A 19,896-nucleotide genomic window follows, 5' to 3' on the forward strand; every position below is an offset into this window, starting at 1 on the left:
CAATACAATAATAATAAAATTATTCATATTTATTTAAATAGGTCGGTCTCATGGGCTTAAAGGCTTTTTATATGGCATGTGGCCTAGCCTTTTTAGCTAAATAGTCTTATTAAAAAGTCTAAGCATTTTCTATTTACATTAAAAGCCTGACCTGACCTAGGCCTATGTAGACTGGACTTTAGGCCCCTGTTAGTCGGTCTGGCCTATTTCCACCCCTATTCACAACAAATGAACAATTTGACTAATAATTATTGAATAAAATAATTTAACTAAAAAATAAAATAATTAAAAGATCTGATTACAACTCTTTTTTTAGTTTAATAACCAATTTAAAAATGAAAAAAAAATCAAGGTTATGGAGGAACTGTGGCTTAGGGGAAGTAGGGAGGATTGTTTAAGTGGGCCTCAGAAGCCAGGTGCGTACGACATTACTGTTAAAAACCTCTTGATTAATAATGTAAAACAATGGGATTTGAGAGTTTTAATGGATTTGTTTGATTATGCAACCATGGGGGAAATACTACAAGTGTCTCTCGTGTCAGAGGTTAAGGAAGATAGATTGTTGTGGAAGGTAGAACAAAATGGGTGCTACATCGTGCGATCGGGTTATCGAGTTTGGCGGAATGCTAATTAGATATCTTCCAATCTTAATTCCGATGAAAATTGGAATAATATCTGGAGAATTAAAGCACCGGCAACATCATGTGGAGAATCTGTCAGAATTGTCTGCCTACCCGTATGCGGCTCAGGCAACATCATGTTCAGTGCACAGAAACCTGTCTGTTTTGCGGTAATAACGGCGAGGACGACTGGCATGTGTTCTTTGGTTGTCATGCTACTTACAGTTGTTGGATCTCTGCAGGTTTGAGCAACATTATTGACCATAGAACTCATTATTTTCATGATATAAGATCGCTCATCCTTGATATTTGCAGCAAGGAAGATAGAAACACGACGGGGAAAGTTGTTGTTACAATTGATGCTATGTGGAAAAATAGGAACAATCTTAATTGGAATAATGATCACGAAGATTGTTCCGAAATTGGGTGGCTTGCGTATCATAACTGGTGTGAGTAGTTTTTGGCACAACATATCCCTATTAATAACAACGTGGAACAACACTCTCTCCATTGGTTTCCGCCACCTAACGGTTGGATTAAGTGTAACGCTGACGCGGGATATAATAGCAACAGAGGCACGACAAACAGAGGATGGTGTTTTAGAGATGATTTCGGTAACTTTATTACAGCAGGAATTGCATGGGATTTAGGTAACCTTTCAATTGTTGAGGCAGAAGCTTTAGCCCTCAAGGAAGCTATTCAAAGTGTTACTATGTTACATCTTGATCGGGTTACTTTTGAAAGTGACTCCATTAAAGTGATTTAAGCTTGTCAATCTGTTACTGCATGAAACTCTGAATTTTATTCTATAGTTAGCGATATTAAGTTGTTACTTCATGATTTTTCCAACTTTGAGGTAAAGTTTGTCAAACGTCAAGCGAATATGGTTGCTCACTCGTTAACTAAGGCGGCCAATTCTTAGGCTAGACGTAGTATTCTTCATGTAATTCCTCCTTGTATTGAACTTTTGATTATGAATGAGAAATCATTGTTTTGCTTTGTTAAAAAAAGTATGCAGAATAATATAATCCCATTAGAGGACTCTGTAAAACTATTTTACAGGGTCATATTCATTAAACCTTTTAAAAAAATTCAAATAATTTTGGGACAACAAATTAATTATTTTAAGTTATTGTTATTTATTTATTTTTATTGTTTTTATTTATTTATTTCATTTTAAAAAACATGAGCACCTAACGATTAAAATTGAAAAAGAAAAAATATTTTCAACAATAACAACATTTTAAAAAAGAAATGCAGTTATTGCAAACCCAATCGTTGTGGCCGTGTAGATTCGTAGGTAGCAACAAAAAAAATCAGAACAACACTTCCAAACAACAAGAGAAGAACTACGAAGGCACTTTGAGTCAGAGCAATGCGAGCGATGGTTCAGCGCGTGGCCTCTGCATCTGTCGAAGTCAAAGGCCGCATCGTATCGGAAATCGGTCCCAGCCTTCTCGTTCTTATCGGTATTCACGATTCCGATCCAACGCCGACGCCGATTACATGTTTGATTCTATTCCACTTTAGAATTTCAACTTAATAATTCGTTTGTATATCTACTTTTTAAATTTAACAGATGTTGAAAGGTGTTGAACATGAGGTTATTACCAATTAAGATAGTGGCAAAGCATGGGATCATAATGTCATGCAGATAGTTGGTAAAGTATGCAACCACATTTAAAATCGCATATGCCATAAGTTGTAAAATAAATTGTCGTGAACAATTTGGTACCCTTGAATTTAGTTGGGTATCAGTACTCTCAACCAATCAAATATAATAATTCAATGTCATATTATTTTTTTAATTATATTTTAAAATAAATTCAAATTTTAAAACAATTTACACTAAAGATACTGGAACCCAACTTAAACTCATGGGTATCCAAAAATTTACCTTAAATGGATTATCCAAACAAGACTTTATGCTATAAGTAATTGTGCGATAATGTTTAACTAAGTTGTTTATTCAAACATGTTCTAATTGCTTGATTATGGATTTGTATAGTGAGTCAATTTACGTTGTAAGCATTATTGAAAGGTAACAAGCCAGATTTCCATGTGGCAATGGCGCCTCAAAGAGCTAAGCTCTTCTATACCTCTTTAGTTGAAAGGTTTAAGAATGCTTATAACTCTGATGCAATCAAGAGTATATTTTTCGTTTTTTGTTATACTTCAGGTTATATTTCTATTATTTGATCCAATAAAGTATTTTACTTTTGAATTTGGATACATTGTTGGTGTAGACAGTTTAAAAAAGCCAACAAATCATAACCATATGCGTGATTTTAAAACTAGTTCATTAAATTGATACTTTGACTTCTCAGTAAGTCACTAGGTATAAGTTATAACAATGCATTATTTTCCAGTCATGCTACATGGTTGAAATGGAGAAAGACCTCAAGTGTTTTATGTGCATGAAAGTACCGCTTAAATCGAAGAGAAATTTTTATTGAACAAATGTAAGATGGGCGGGTGATGTTGTACATGATAAAGTGTTAGTCGGTAAAAAACCAACACGAAAGTAAATAAAGTGTAGCAGAGATCAAGATATGCGTTGTATGTATGATGAGACTAGATGAGATAAAATTAAAAATGACAATATTAAATGGGTTATTGGGTAGCACCTATAGTCATGGGCGGAGCTATAGCCCAGCGAGCCCTCCTTTCGGTGTATACTCCCCACACTATTAGTCGATTTTTAGACAACATCAAGGAAAAAATTAATAATTATTAGATAAAATTAAGGGCAAAATTAATAAAAACAATGTGTAAAATATTTGAACAAAATAAAGGGAATTTTTTTTAGACAAAATCAAAGGCAAAATTAGTAGAAACAATGTGTAAAATTAATAAAAACATGGTGTAAAATTTTTGCCGAGGCTCCCTAAAATTTCTGACTCCGCCACTGTATAGTAGAAAAGATGGTGGAAAATAGACTTATGTGATTTGTGCATGTAGAAAGAAGACTTATGAATTCTGTTTTAAGGAGCATAGATAAGATGGAGAGTAGTTAATCAACTAGAGGTAGAGGAAGACTTAGAAAAACTATAAAAGAAATTATTAAGAAAGATTTTGAGATTAACGAGTTGGATAGACACAGGGTTTTTGATAAAATATTATGGCGTAATTTAATCCATGTAGCCAATCCCATCTAGTGGGATAAGACTTGATTGTTGTTGTAGGATATCAAAAACCGATGTTATATCCATTGATTCTCTCAAAAACTCGATGGTGTGTGAAAGCCGTGTGCAATGAAGATAGTTAAAAAGAAAATGATGAAGAGAAATGAAAATGAGAGACATGATCAAGAGAGGTATAGGAGGTGTTCGAATAATGTGAAAGGAAGAGTGTGTGTGAAAATTAGGATAGTAATTTAGTAAGTATAGTAACAACTTATTATATTATGCTATGGACTCTACAATATGATCATCAAGTCATACTGTGAGTTTGATTGGAACCCTTCTTATTTTGAACACACCTCTAACTTTCATACCTAATAATGTCTAATGTATTTGTAATTTGCCAACTTAGAGATTTTTTTTCTTTTTTCTTTTTTTTTTCTTTCATACACAAATACAGATGCTGCAGCTGAATCTTGATTGGAGGTTGAGCTGACTTGATGAGCATGAATTTGAATTCTGACCATTTTGTCAACAAGACCAAATGTAAGACATTATTTTTGGTTTATTATACATGAAGCCATTTCTTATTGGTGTAACACTAATCTGCTCAAAGAAAGATAATGGTTGTCGTCCTTTTCCTTTCTAGGAGCTTGTAACATAAGAATCTCAATATAGAAGTTAAATTTATAACCATGTGCTGACTAAGATTCGGATTTTCAATAATTTAAACATGAAAGATAGCTCACGAAATAGAATGACGAACATGACGAATTTGCTAACTAGTTTAATACATAACAAAACAAAAACGATACTCAATAATCATATCCGAAAGTTTCAAATAAAAGAAAAGACTAAAGAGGAAGAAAAAGTTGGAGACTAGTTGAATACATAAGGATTCTTCAGCATGTGAAGTACACCAATAAGGTTCAATTAGTTAGTCATTGAACATATTCTTAAAATTATAGCAACAGAGGAATTCATCATCCAGTTAAGCTAATTTGGAATGAAAGTAACTTCTGTTGGGAATAAACTTAAATCTGTCTTGGGTAGATAAAAAGGTTAGATTCTCTTGGGCAGTTAAAAGGACTTTAAATACCCTAGGAACTAGTTTTGACATTTAATGTTGTAACTCTTCTACTACTCTTTTGGTCTCTATATAAAGACCTCACTATTACAATATTATGTAAGACAATTAACAACATTCAGTTTATCAGAGTAAATTGTTGTCCTCTCTAGAAGTATCATTATAATGTGTGTTGTAGTGTCTTCAAATTGGCATCAGAGCACATGACAAGCATGATGAATCAAATGCCACTGCCACGACTAACAAGGTCCAACAATGAGAATTGGAGTATCCATATGAAGGCGCTTCTTGGATCTCTAGATGTGTGGGAAGTAACAAACGATGGTTTTGAAGAAGTAGCAAATGTGACGGGATTCACAGCAGCCTAGCTCAAGGCATTGAAAGAGACGCGATATAAAGATAAAACAACATTGTACATGTTGTTTAGAGCGGTAAATGAATCAGCATTCGAGAAAATCGTTAGTTCGACTATGTCGAAGGAAGCTTGGGACACGCTAGAAACATCATTCAGAGGAGCAGATAGAGTTAAGTAAGTTCGCTTGCAAACTCTTCGAGGAGAATTGGAGAGAATGAAGATGAAGGAGACAGAGTCTGTGTCGGATTATATCACACGTGTTCAAACGATAGCAAACAAATTGAATCGAAATGGAGAAACAATGTTGGATGCTCGTATTGTCGAAAAGATTCTGAGATCTTTGATAGACAAATTTGAAAATATTGTGTGCGCAATAGAAGAGTCAAAGGACCTTTCGACGATAACTGTCGAAGAAGTCGCTGGATCACTTGAGGCACATGAACAGCGCAAGAAAAAAAAGGAGATAGTCGAGGAAGCAGATCAAGTCAAAGAATCCATCAAAGACGAAAAAGCACTCTTCTCTCAAAATTGGCGTGGGAGAGGTCGTGGGCGTGGAGTTCGTGATGGTGGTCGAAGCTATCATACTAGCCACTTTGAAAGAGGACAGACCAGCCAACAGAATTGGCGCGGTAGAGGATGTGGGCAAAGGGGAGGTAGATCGAATGACTCAAACATTGAATGTTATAAATGTAACAAACAGGGGCATTATGCGAAGGATTGTAACTCCTACAGTTGTTATAACTGTGGTAAAATAGGAAATCTTGCAAAAGATTGTCGACTCAGGAAAAAGGTGGAAGAGACAACAAACTTTGCTCTAGAAACAGATTCAAACGAAGGCTACCTGTTGATGACTCAAAAGGAAGTAGACGTAGGGAATGACACCATATGGTACCTTAACTCAGGGGCGAGCAATCATATGTGTGGTCAAAAACATATGTTTAAAGAGATTTAGAAGATAGAAGATGGTCATGTATCCTGTGGAGATGAATCAAAAGTGAAGGTTGAAGGCAAAGGAACAATTTGTTACCTGTAGAAAGACAACTTAACTGGGTCAATCGAAGATGTATACTATGTACCAAATCTCAAGGCAAATATCTTAAGTTTGGGATAACTTACAGAGAAGGGTTATTCGATATTCATGAAGGATCGAATACTGCACCTGAAGGATAAATCATGGCATTTGGTCGTACAAGTTGAAATGGGGAGAAATCGCATGTACAAGTTGAACTTGAGAAAAATTCGAGAAAAATGCTTGCAAGTCAATGTCAAAGACAAAACCTCTATGTGGCATCGACGTTTTGGTCATTTGCATCATACTAGGTTAAAAAGATTAGTAAAGAAGAATATGGTGCATGGACTGCCAGATATGGAGTATGAAGGAAAGTTTTGCAAAGAATGTGTGCTTAGCAAACAAACAAGAACCTCATTTAAAAAGAAAGCGGAATATCAGGCTAAACACATTCTCGAATTGATTCACACTGACATATGTGGACCAATCACTCCAGAATCCTTCAGTGGTAAAAAGTATTTCATTTAATTCATTGATGAATTCTCAAGAAAGACTTGGGTTTATTTCTTGAAAGAAAAATCTGAAGCATTTGAAGCCTTCAAAAGATTCAAAGTAATGATGGAGAAAGCAACTGACAGACACATCAAAGCTCTTCGATCAGACAGAGGTGGAGAGTACATGTCGAAAGCCTTTATGAATTACTGTGAAGAACAAGGCGTAAGGAGATTTCTAACTGCATCATACTCACCTCAACAAAATGGAGTAGCTGAAAGAAAGAATCGAACTGTCCTTGACATGGTTCGTTCGATGCTTAAGAACAAAAACATGTCGAAGGAATTTTGGGCAGAAGCTGTACAATGTGCAATCTATATTCAGAATAGGTGTCCACATTCTAAGTTGAGAGATCTAACACCACAAGAAGCATGGAGTGGACAAAAGCCAATTGTGTCTCACTTCAAAGTTTTTGGCAGTGTCGCTTATGCACATGTACCAGATCAGAGAAGAAGGAAGCTTGAAGACAAGAGTCAAAAATACATACTAATTGGATATGATGAAAAAACAAAAGGATACAGGTTGTTCGACCCCATAAGCAAAAAGATGATAGTTAGTAGAGACGTTCAAGTATGGAGGGCTTTAGAGGGTTTTGGAGGGCTTACATAAATTTTGGAGGGCTTGCAAAAGGAGAGTTTTAGAGGGTTTTGGAGGGCTTACATAAATTTTCCAAATATCTTTTAGCTTCTTATAGTATTCTGAAAATTAAAAATTTAGTGGTGATAATGACTCTTTTATCATTCTAAACAAAATCATTTTTAAAAAAAATGCCAAATATTGTTCTACAGAGCCCTCTCAAGTTTTTGGAGGTCCTGTGTAAGTTAACTATAATTTACCTATGACAAAACAAATTGAGGCCCTTTTTAATCATGATTTAAACTGAAAAATAGTTTATGAGGCCCTATTTACCTATAGTTTAACCTTGAAAATTTTGAGGCCCTGTGTTGTAGTCCGCATTGCACGTCCTCAAAGACGGCCCTGTTGTTCTATATTTTTTTTTAATTTTTGTTTTCGTAAGCCTTTCCCTCCCTCCCCTCCAAACTCGAAAAAAAAGTCTAAGAAAACATCAAAGAATGTTATTCAAAAAAGGAAATAAAGATTAAAAAATGAAGGTACATTTTGTTAATCATTTAATTTGTCTTAGCAACTGCCATTGTTGATTGGTAGTATTTCTACAATCTTTCATTAAAAAACTAGTGTCTTACCCGTGCGTTCGCACGGGTACCCGTCGTTTTCGCGCATTGTGATTGAGGGAAATAAAAAATGATAGGGAAAGTATTATTTTGTTCAATATAGATATTATTGTAGAAGTAAATATCCTAAAAACAAATATGTAAAATATAGAAATTTCTTTTCAATAGATTGGCCCAAAGTTTGGGATATATTGATTAATAAACATTATTTTCCCCTTAATATTCAATATTTTGATAAGTAACTTCATGTTCCCGTTAATATTTAATATTTTGATCAGTAACTCACGTTCTCGTTAATATTGAATATTTTATTCAGTAACTTCATGTTCCCGTTAATAGTCAATATTTTGATCAGTAACTTCATGTTCCCGCTAATATTCATTATTATGATCAGTAAATCCGTATTCCCGTTAATATTCCAAATTTGTTCCCGTTAATATTTAATATTTTGATCAGTAACTTCATGTTCCCGTTAATATTCATTATTTTAATCAATAAGTTCGTGTTCCCGTTAATATTAATTATTTTGATCAATAACTTTGTGTTCCCATTATTATTTCAAATTTATTCCCGTTAATATTCAAAAAAATTATCAGTAAAAGGTATCAGTAAAAGATTAAATTTGGGTTAAAATTGAAAAAGTTATAAAAAATACTAATATTAAAAAATTGAATATTGAAAATAAAAAGTAATTAAGAAAATAAAGTTTATATGTTGTTTTATTAGTATGTAATAAAAATTGGAAAGATCAATTTTTTGAATTAAATTATTAATATTTTACCAATAGTAGAAAAAAATGTGACCTGCATAAAAACCAGACAACACAATGTCGATTGTCCAATGCAATAAACTTATTCACATTTACTTTTAACTTACTAACATTGGTTCCCGTTAATATTGAATATTTTAATTAATAACTCCATGTTTCCGTTAATATTCAATAGTTTGATCAATATCTTCATGTTCTGGTTAATATACAATATTTTGATCAGTAACTTCATGTTCCCGTTAATGTTGAATATTTTTATCAATAAACACCATTTTCCCGTTAATAATCAATATTTCGATAAGTAACTTCATGTTCCCGTTAATATTCAATATTTTGATCACTAATTCATATTATCGTTAATATTCAATATTTTATTCAGTAACTTCATGTTACCGTTAATATTCAATATTTTGATCAGTAAGTTCATGTTCCCGCTAATATTCATTATTTTGATCAGTAACTTTGTATTCCCGTTAATATTCCAAATTTGTTCTCGTTAATATTCAATATTTTGATTAGTAACTTCATGTTCCCGTTAATATTTATTATTTTGATCAGTAACTCCGTGTTCCCGTTAATATTCATTCCTACTAATTCTCCCTTAACAACTCTTAATATGTCCATATACTTAATGACATCTTGCCACTTAGTAGCCGTTAGATCTTATTACTTATTCTCATGCTTAGAGAAATATGGATGTTACATGAATCAACAGTATAATTATTCCTATATATAAATATTTTTGTTTTGGAATTATTTATAATTTTTTTAAATCAATAGTAAACTTATTCGCGTTATTATTCAATATTTAATTAAATGTGTTAATATCATTACCATATGCGCGTACCATATCAGTACTCGTGTGTTCGCACAAGTGATAATTTTTGTTTTGAAATTGTTTATAAAAATATTTAAATCAATAGTAAACTTGTTCTAGTTATTAATTAATATTTAAATCAATAGCTTAATATCAGTATTATATGCGCGTACTATATCAATACCCGTGGGTTCGCATGGGTACTGGTATGGTATGTTAAGTTCTCGTGAATTATTTACAAATTTGAAAAAATAAGGCATTGTGATGAAATAAAGAAAAATTAAATAATATATTAATTATTCATAATCAAAATAGTTTATTATTTTTAAAAGAGATAATATTTGAATCAATAAAAAATTTGTTTCCATCTACAAAAAGAAAGAAAGTAAGATTCTCGTATTTGGATCACTCTTATTTTTTTACACAGATATTTATTCAATTATTATTATAGTTGTATACATAAAATTCAATGATTAGCCTATATTTTTTTGTATTTAGCTTAAATTTCAATATTTCAATTATTTTATATTATATATAGATAAATATGTATTAATCATTGATGAGGTTATTTCGTTAAAATTTTAAATTTTATAAATGACAAAAAAATGGTATGATTAATAAAAAATATCATACAATTTTGATACTATTTATTCATACATTACTTATGTTTCATTCAATTAGTATTTATATTGAATTTTATTTCATTCATTTAGATTATAGGCTTATTTTGTACCAAAAAAATATACAATTTTACTATCAACTTATAGATTGAAAACTCTATACACTATTTTATGTATAGTAATAAACTATCTTGTTCCCGTTTCTAAATTTATAATTATTTGTTATGCGATTCTCATATTTAATATTTCATTCTCCTTTCATGGTGAAAATATCTTTATTCTTAATTTAAACCAAGTCATAATCTCATATAAAATTAAAATAAAATTATAGGCTATATTAAAACTGGAAATTAATATATTTGATTAAGATTTATTGAATTATTTAAAGTTATTTAAAAAAAAATATTCTATATTTATATTTTTAAATAAAAGGATATATTGTTGAAGTAATTGATTCAACTAATGACATGGATATTTTTCTGTTTTTGTTTTTTCACAGTATCAGTAAAATATTTTCACCCATAATGTCGTAATTTTTTTTTATTAATTTATAAGTCACATAAAATATTATCGTATTTAAATTTATGACTGACACACACACACACACACACACATATATATATATATATATATATATATATATATATATATATATATATATATATATATATATATATATTTAAATTTTAATTAATATACATTGTGAGGTATATTTTAATTTATTTGCATTAGTTATACAAAATATAGATGTTATTGCAATTAATGATATATTTTTACAATCATTGATTTAGTTATTTGTACGACTAATATATAGTGTAGAAACTAAACTAAAGAGCATTATTTGTTAACATAATTATAACGTAACACTAATTTTTGAAATTTAATTAAAAACTTCAAATAGAAAAATTTGAATTGTTTAAGAGTTATGTGATGCATGTTAAAAATAAAAAGTTACTTAACTTTATAATAAATAAATTATTACTTTTAGTATTTTTTACAAATAAAACTATTATTTTAAAATAAAGATTATTTTAAATGCATCACTTAATTTTTTTTTTTACATAGTTTCAAAAAGTAAGTATCAATAAATTTATTATATTTATGTTATTTGTTGATATTTTAAAATATAATTAATTTATTAAAAAAATTATATTTTAAAAATAAATTAATAGTATTAAAAATCTAAAATTGAGGATTTATTTATACTATTATGTCATTAAATAACATAAATTATATTTAAATTAATTTTTTAATCAATATTCATAAAATATAGGATTTGAGTGTACTCTTTAATCATAAAATAGCATAAATTATATTAAAAACTCTAATCAGGGCCGGCCCAAGGGTAAGGCGGGCAAGGCCCTCGCGTTGGGCCTCAAAAAAATTATTTTTTTAAAGGTATTTTGGACCTCAAAAAATTAAAATTCAGTATATCTTTTGAAAACGAAAATTGTATATAAATGCTTGCTTAGTTCACTTGGTAAGTGAATAATGTTTTAATTGAAAGGTCTTGTGTTCAAATCTGATAGGGCCACAAGTGAAAAAAATTTACTATTCAATATTGTATTTTGAAAGATAACTCAATCTTGATTAAAAAATGTAAATATTTAACTACAAAAACTAACATTAGTTTCATAATAGATATTAAAAATTTAGTCGTAAAAAATAGATATTAAAAATTTAGTCGTAAAAAATCTTAGAACTTTTGAAAATCAAATATTTAATTATAGTGGATGAACAAAAAAAAATTATGTTTTAATAGTCGCCTTAGGCCTCACATTATGTTGGGCCGGCCCTGACTCTAATTAATATTAATTAATATTAAATTTACCAAAAAATATATGTACTTCTAAAGATAAAAGAGTCAAAAGGCCAAAAAAGAAAATGTTTTCTGCGCTTTTACTTGAGCTACAGTTATAAAAACTCTAATTAATATTACTTTTAGTATTTTTTACTAATAAAACTATTATTTTAAAATAAATATTATTTTAAATACATCACTTAATTTTTTTTACCTAATTTAAAAAAGTAAGTATCAATAAATTTATTATATTTATATTATTTATTGATATTTTAATATATAATTAGTTTATTAAAATTTTATATTTTAAGAATAAATTAATAGTATTAAAAATCTAAAGTTGAGGATTTATTTATACTATTTTGTCATTAAATAACAAAAATTATATTTAAATTAATTCTTTAATCAATATTCATAAAGTATAGGATTTGAGTGTACTCTTCAGTCATAAAGTAACATAAATTATATTAAAAACTCTAATTAATATTAAATTTACAAAACAATATATTACTTCTAAAGATAAAAGAGCCAAAAGGAATCTAATTAATATTAAATTTACCAAACAATATATGCACTTCTAAAGATAAAAGAGCCTGTAACCAAAAAAATAAATAAATAAAAGAGCCAAAAGGCCACAAAAAGGAAAATGATTTCTGTTTCTTCCACTGCTTCTACTTATAAAGAAGAGTTACTCCTGGAACATACACAAAGAAAAGTTTAGCAAAAACTTATCTAGTTGATCAATGTATGAAACTTTAACTAATATACTAATAAGCCAAAACATCAAACCATTTAATTCACACTAATAGAAACTTGAAAAGATGATTAAATCCTAAGCTTTTATATCTGAGAAGGTTTCATAATATTAAGAAATCAATAATACACAACGCAACATTGTAAAAGAAAAAAAAACAAACAATAACATTCCTTCTCATAATATTAAGAAATCAATAATACACAACGCAACATTGTAAAAGAAAAAAAAAACAATAACATTAAAAAAAGAAGAGATAAATCGAATGTATCTAAAGAACAAACTTTCTTCATTTTCGGGAAACATGATGTGTCGGTGTCGTGTTTTTGGTGTCCTTAGTATGTAATTTTAAATTTGAAAATGCTCATAACCTGAAATAGCTCTGAAGCAGCATTAACATTCCCTTATTTGAGCTTGGCCATTGCCAAATCATGATAACCATTCCTTTCCCTAAAACAACCATCACACAAACATAAAAAAAAAAAATTGATTCAAATCCTAAAACTTGAAATGAAAAATTTTAAAAAACAGAAATAAAACAAATACTTGAATATCAAAACAGAAATTGATTCAATACAATGAATGGGTGAATTTCAAAACTGGATAAAAAACAGATTTTTACTCACCTCCTTTATGAAGCCATGAATATGCATCAATACCCACATGCAGATTTCGCAATGTGAATGAGAATAAGCTACGAGAATAAAAAATTGAACACAGCCCAGATAAAATTTTGAGGAAAAATCAAAACTTTGTCAAAAAAATATTAAATCTAACAAACCATTAACCATGAAGCAGTAAAACATTTCATTCAGAGCACAGTCATCATCGGATCGCCGGTAAAACACAATAACCATTTCGAATTCGACGTCCACCACACTCACCGCTACAAATCCGTTGCCGTTGCCACAGATCTACCACCACAATAAAAACAATCCAATAAAAAAAACAAACATCAGAACACCAAATCAATTAAAAGAGAAAACTTTCAAATTTCATAGTATCAGTTATATTATTCAACAACTATATAACATCAAATACTTTCAGTAGTTTAGCAAATTAAAAAAATCAATTCAAATTAAAAGAAAATTTAAAACAGAACAGTAAATCTGCTGCGGAATTATATGAATGGTTGTTACTATACCTTTGTTTCTAGATTTCACTGGTGAAACGGCGACGGAGCATCATCAACCTTCGAACACAACAAAAAAATAATAAGCTATTAGAATTAGAAAAAATGATTCAGGAACTGGTTCTGATAAAAATTCACTGTTTTAATTGTTGGTTTGTGGTTCTTGAATCAAGGGTTATGTGATGTGATCGATTGATTTTGTTTCGGTACCCATGGTTATGGGTTTGGGGTGAATTGAGATTCTCAATGGGAAGTTACGGATTTGGATATGAGTGAGAGATAAAATGAATTTGTGAGAAGATTTAGTTATTGGGTAGCGTAATGAAATTTTTGTTTTTGAAATTGGAATAGAAACAGTTCGGTAGAAGAAAGAGAACGTGAGAAACAGTTTTTGAAATTGGAATTAGAATAGATACGTGAAACATAAGGTTGAGAGAATAGAAGATTGAGGCTGCTTATGTGGAATATTGTGGAGACAGCAGCTGATGTGAACAGTCCCATTGATCAAGAAAAGGGAGACTTTTCTTATATGATAGATTTGTAACGCGTATATTAAAATGGATGTGGAATTAAAATGCTAGAAAATATTGAATTTAACAAAGGATCAACATTATTAATTAAGGACAAATTATTATAGAGAACTTAATTTTGAATTTTAGTTGAAACAGTGCTTAGTCAGACTTTCTAAAATTTTGAATTACAAAAGTCCTCTTTCTTTCTTTCTCTAAAGTGGGAATGAAAATGGATAAAAAAAACTCAAAACTTAAGAGACTAATTTTACTTTTGATGTAAGTATTTATCATTGATAGTTCAACTTTATATAATACCGGTTACATATCTGAACTTAAACATGCAAAAATTCCAATGTTCCATAACATTACAACAACAATGTGTAGTATAATCAAAAGCACAAAATCTTGGAAAAATGTGTAATCAATTCAAATTTATTGAGGTATTTGGTAAGAGTTGTTGCGACCCCCTTCTCATTTGTCGTTGGAGTCTAATAATCACAACGAGTACATGACAAATGAACCATAATGTATACACGATAATGAATCCAAGAAATGCCCAATTGTCTGGAAAGAACATCAACACCAAAGAAACTATTGAAAGTGAAGCAAACACTTCCATGAAGGTATCTAGCTTTGCGGCAAACTTAAGGTTAATCCAATAGCCCATACAATATAGTAGAAAGCTAGCAACAGAGACTAACATTGTCTTTGGATGAAGTTGAAATGCAGTGGGATTATTTGGATAACTAACTTGGAGGAAAGCAAGAAGTACAAAAAACATGAAGGTGACAAGACCATGAAGAGGATTGGTTTCTAGTTCTACTCCCATGATGTTGTTATAAACATAAACAACACTGACAACATTAATTGTCACTTCATGAATTCTAGTAGAATTGGATCTTGGTCTTACCATATCATCCATGAAGCAAATTACTACTAGTAGATATTTTTCAATTATGGTAATGAAAAGTCTCTTATAAAGGAATAATATAGACCATAGCATTGCTATTGGGTAGTCGTTCACACCCATACATTTTTCTTGCGCCGGTTTATATTTTAATAACTTGCTATGAATCTTCTTGATAAGAAGTCTAATCAATTCAAGTAAACCTCATCACTAGCTACGTCATTTGACACCATTTTGGATAATATCCTTCTCAAAAGTACAATTTTTATTAGTAGTAGTAGTAATTAATAATAGAAGGAAACATATTATAGTTAATGTAGGCTATTCGATGTGTCACGTTTTCTGTATATGTTATCAATTATTTTAACAAATGTTGACGCAATCAAAGTAAATTATAGTGGCGGGCGACAGTTTTTTTTTTTTGTTTCAAGGCGACAGTTTTATTTGTTGGTAATGTCAAGCCGACAGTTTTATTCAAGAACTTTATTTATTCTATGCATTACACACACGAACAAACCCAGAAATGAATTAAACGAGAGTTGAAAAATATTAATTTATGTATTAATATTAATTTATTATATATATATATATATATATATATATATATATATATATATATATATATATATATATATATATATATATATATATATATATATTTATCATTATTTAAAATAACTTAAAATTTAAGTTTTTTTTTTTAATTTTAATATTTGAAAAATGTTATAGAAAAGTGATAAAGTATTTAAAATAATGCTTAAATGTAATTTTGGTCTCTCTTTAATGATTTTCTTAATTTTTTAGTACCCCTTTAACATAGAGCTTTGTTAATCATACACCATATTTGAGTACATTGTAACTGTATCATACATCGTATAAATCTTCAAAGCAAAATTTTCTTACACACAAACCGATGCAAAATAAATTATTAAAAAATAAAATTTATATATATTTTGTTGTTTTTACGGTGTAGATGTTATAAATAGATGTAGAAATAGCTTTTCTCTTTAACATAACTCAACTATTTGGTCTCTCTTTATTATATTATGTGTTTTTTTTATGATTCCCCTTCACATGTCAGTCAAATTAAATCTATGACATGATATATTAAAATTGGCTCCACTTACTAAATAATATTGCCACGTTATTAAATATATATTATTAAAACATTTTTTTATAATTTATGTTATTATTATTATTAATTAAACAAATAAAGTCATAGCTTCAGTTCACCCCCTTCGTCGTTTCTTCACCTTCATTTTCTCTCGGTTAGCCTTAAGATGCAAAAACCAAAGAAAAACTCTCTCCACATGGTTTCTAATTCATCCAATATTCTCTCTCTCACACACACACACGCTTCAACACAACAACACATGCAAAGAATCCTAAAAACCTGCAAAGCCAAGGACCCTAGAATTGAAATCAACACAAACAATCTCATACGCGGTGAGAATGAGAGATTATGGAGGGCAATAATGGATTTGGAGCGGTGCAGTGGTCAAAATCCAGCGGTGTGGTTGGTTACAGCGGCGACCAGCGATTTTGAGTGTGACTCAAGGTGGTTCGAAGGAGAAGAAGATAGAGGTCGCAGATCTAGAATTGAAAAATCTCTTCTTCCTCTTCCCTTTTTTATTTTGTTTCTATTTCCTGTGAAGTTGGTGAAGATGACTATTTAGAGAAAAAACATTAATGAAAAAATCAAACAATTTTATAGATCTATGAAGAACTCTAACAATTATATAATATGATTATGGTGTAAAGTTGACGGAAGATGAAACTTACAGATTTGGGGGTTAGGATCAAGGTTTTATTTTGATTTTTGGTTGTTCTTAATTGTTGACTTTTCTACCATTGTTGTTTGGTGTTGATGTTAGTATAATTGGAAAGTGTTGGTTTTTAATATGTGTTTCTGAAAAGTGAGAAGGTGGTTGTTACCACCAAGAACATTGTGTGCGTGTGTGTGGTCTAGTGGTGAAACGCTTGCGTCTTGAGAGTGTGCTCCTCTCAAGGTCTCAGGTTTGAATCCTGCTAGATACAAATTACCTATTAAAAAAATTCAGCAAGAACATTCATACCTGGGTTTCACTAATTTTATTAATAAATATTTTTTAAAATTTTAAATAGAAAAAATATTTAAATTCATTTTATTTTTAAAACAAATCATTTGCTAAATTTTAACGATGTGACAACATTAAAAAGATGTCAACTAATATGTTTCAATGTCACATATGCAAATAAGTATTTTTTAAAAGGATACTAAAAAGTTAAGAAAATCATTAAAGATGGACCAAAAATACATTTAAGTCTTAAAATAATATTTTGTAGAAAATTATTTAAATGTTCGTAAATTATAATTCAATTGACAGAAGCCGATATTATTAGGTCAGATGTAACTACCAACATTTAAACTCTAATACTCACCATTGTGCATGTGAATTGAATTTAATGGATATGCACTGACAATGTAAAATAGTTTTATAGTGTCATCCAATAAAAAATTAACAGTCTTCATGTCATTAATTTTTTTAAAAATAAAAGTTTAATGTGGCTGAATACATGATCGTGATTGATTAACAGTGTAAAATTAATTTACATAGTCAGAGTATGTCCATTTTCTCACTACTAGAAATACTCTAATTTTCTGCGGATTTGAGCTAAATTTCCGCAGGAAACACATTTCCTGCGGATTTACTTGCGGTTTCTGGTCCCCAGCAAAACCTTCGTGGGTAATATTTTCGGCAGAAAGTTCGCAAAAAATTCCGTAGGCAAATCCGCAGGTAATTTCCGCAGGTAAATCCGCAGGTACTTTCTATCTCAAATTATATAATTTTTTTGTTTTAATAATTTTTTGAAACATTATAGATTATATATTAAAATAACAATAATATAAAAATACAACTATAATTTAAAATGTTTTGAATTTAAATAAGACATTCAAATTGTTAAATCTATTACGTAACAAATACTTATATAGTCACATTACTAAAAATGATTCAAATAACCAAGCTATTACTAATCATTTGTCAACCAAGTCAAAAAGAAAAAAAAAAGTACAAATCAAAATTCAAAGGTTGAGTGACTTCTTCATGTTATGTTGAGTAGATATATTCTTCTTCTTGGACTTTTTTGGCGGCATAGTTTGTAAGAGTTCAAGGGAATGCAAAACCTGAAAAGTGAAAAGTTAGAGTGCAACAAATCTTAGTAAGGGACCCAAACAAAATTGAATCAGATTAAGCAAAATTATATATTATATAGAACTAGCATAAACCTTAGACTTGAAATAGTTGAGGTAACTTGAGTCGCACTACTTTTCTAATGGCTAACAGCAACCCTCGCATGAGACATTGTACATCTGTAATATCATGCTTGATGGTGTAAATCTGCAGCAATTCAACTCATGATGAGAAGATAATAGCTATGAAACAGACAGCTAAACATGACACCGATGCGACACCCATAATAACTTAAAAAATGAATAAAATAATCTGTGTCAGTTTTGAACACCAACACTAACACACTTTTTTTCTGGAGGTGCTGATGCTACAAAGGATAATACATGCTTAAATTTCGGTTTTGGGGAAGGACATACCTCTCCTAGACTAGAAAAGTGAACTGTTATACTTGAAGGAAGCTCTGGTAAGACCAAACTATGCACACGAATTCCATCTCCCAAAACTTGACCCCTTGCCTTTTCATGTAACAAATAACTAAAACAAGTTATATACTATCTCACACTATTTGTATTGATTTTGTGTATGAATTAAAGGTGTTTTTGTTCTTACCAAAACATCTGTTGAGGAATCTTCTTCTCTGTTATAGATTTCACCGAGCTTAGAGAGATTGATGTAATGTTAAGTAACTATAGAGAAAAACACAAACTATTACATTTGCATTATCCTTGGATTCCACGATTTCGACGTTGCGGTAGTGAAAAGAAGCTGAAATTGCAGCCTGCTGTAATAATATTGATCCTATTGAAAGAGTTGGAGCAACCAAAACACCATGATATTATAGTTAACCAAATGGATTAGTAGCAGGTTTAGCCTAAAGATGCATTATTTTCTATTCAAATGTGGACTATTGATTAGTATTTTTTTCTTTTTTATATGTCTCACCCGTTGCTCACCATGGTGGCCTTGTCACAGAATGCAGATAATGCTGCGACCGTATCTGATTTGATTTGTGGTACGTAAATGACACTTTTCATGCCAAATGTTGTTGCCTAGTGAAAAATGGATCAATTAATGTAGAATTAATAGTTCAATTTATATGCATGTGAGTAGTAACAATATTTAAATGTGATGGTGATGGTTGCAAGTTTACTTTTAGTAACTTTATAAGTTTATGAGTCAATGATTGTAAATAAGAAATAGCGAAAGATTAAATCATGAATGAGAAACCTATTCTCATATATTTTATTGTTGGTAGATTCTTATTTACCCAATTCAAAAAGTTGGGTAAGGTTACCTCTGGTGTAAAATGCTTTGAAAACAACAAATAATTGTAATATTTAATAAATAATTGAATGTGTTAAAATTAGATGGTGTTATGTGATTGGTTGAATGTATATTACCCAACTTTTTGTGATGGGTAGAGAAGTTGTCCCCAAGTACCTTATGTGTCATATCATCTTCATAAGCACTCAT

At 30.0% G+C, this 19,896-nt stretch overlaps 1 protein-coding gene and 1 pseudogene across 1 annotated transcript; one reads left to right on the top strand and one right to left on the bottom strand.

Annotated features, from left to right (window-relative positions):
- The first annotated feature begins 1,995 nt into the window (after positions 1-1,995).
- Positions 1,996-4,222, top strand: LOC131641657 (uncharacterized; annotated as a pseudogene).
- Positions 4,223-18,314: 14,092 nt separating this feature from the next.
- Positions 18,315-19,896, bottom strand: LOC131641658 (dihydrodipicolinate reductase-like protein CRR1, chloroplastic). The gene is made up of 7 exons (XM_058911960.1): positions 19,864-19,896; positions 19,377-19,472; positions 19,124-19,252; positions 19,033-19,080; positions 18,840-18,938; positions 18,526-18,630; positions 18,315-18,416 (listed from the first exon to the last, which is right to left on the bottom strand). The coding sequence occupies exons 1-7, from the start codon at positions 19,894-19,896 to the stop codon at positions 18,315-18,317; spliced, it is 612 nt and encodes a 203-aa protein (XP_058767943.1).

Source organism: Vicia villosa, unplaced genomic scaffold, assembly GCF_029867415.1.
Source record: "Vicia villosa cultivar HV-30 ecotype Madison, WI unplaced genomic scaffold, Vvil1.0 ctg.003908F_1_1, whole genome shotgun sequence".
Taxonomy (NCBI): domain Eukaryota; kingdom Viridiplantae; phylum Streptophyta; class Magnoliopsida; order Fabales; family Fabaceae; genus Vicia; species Vicia villosa.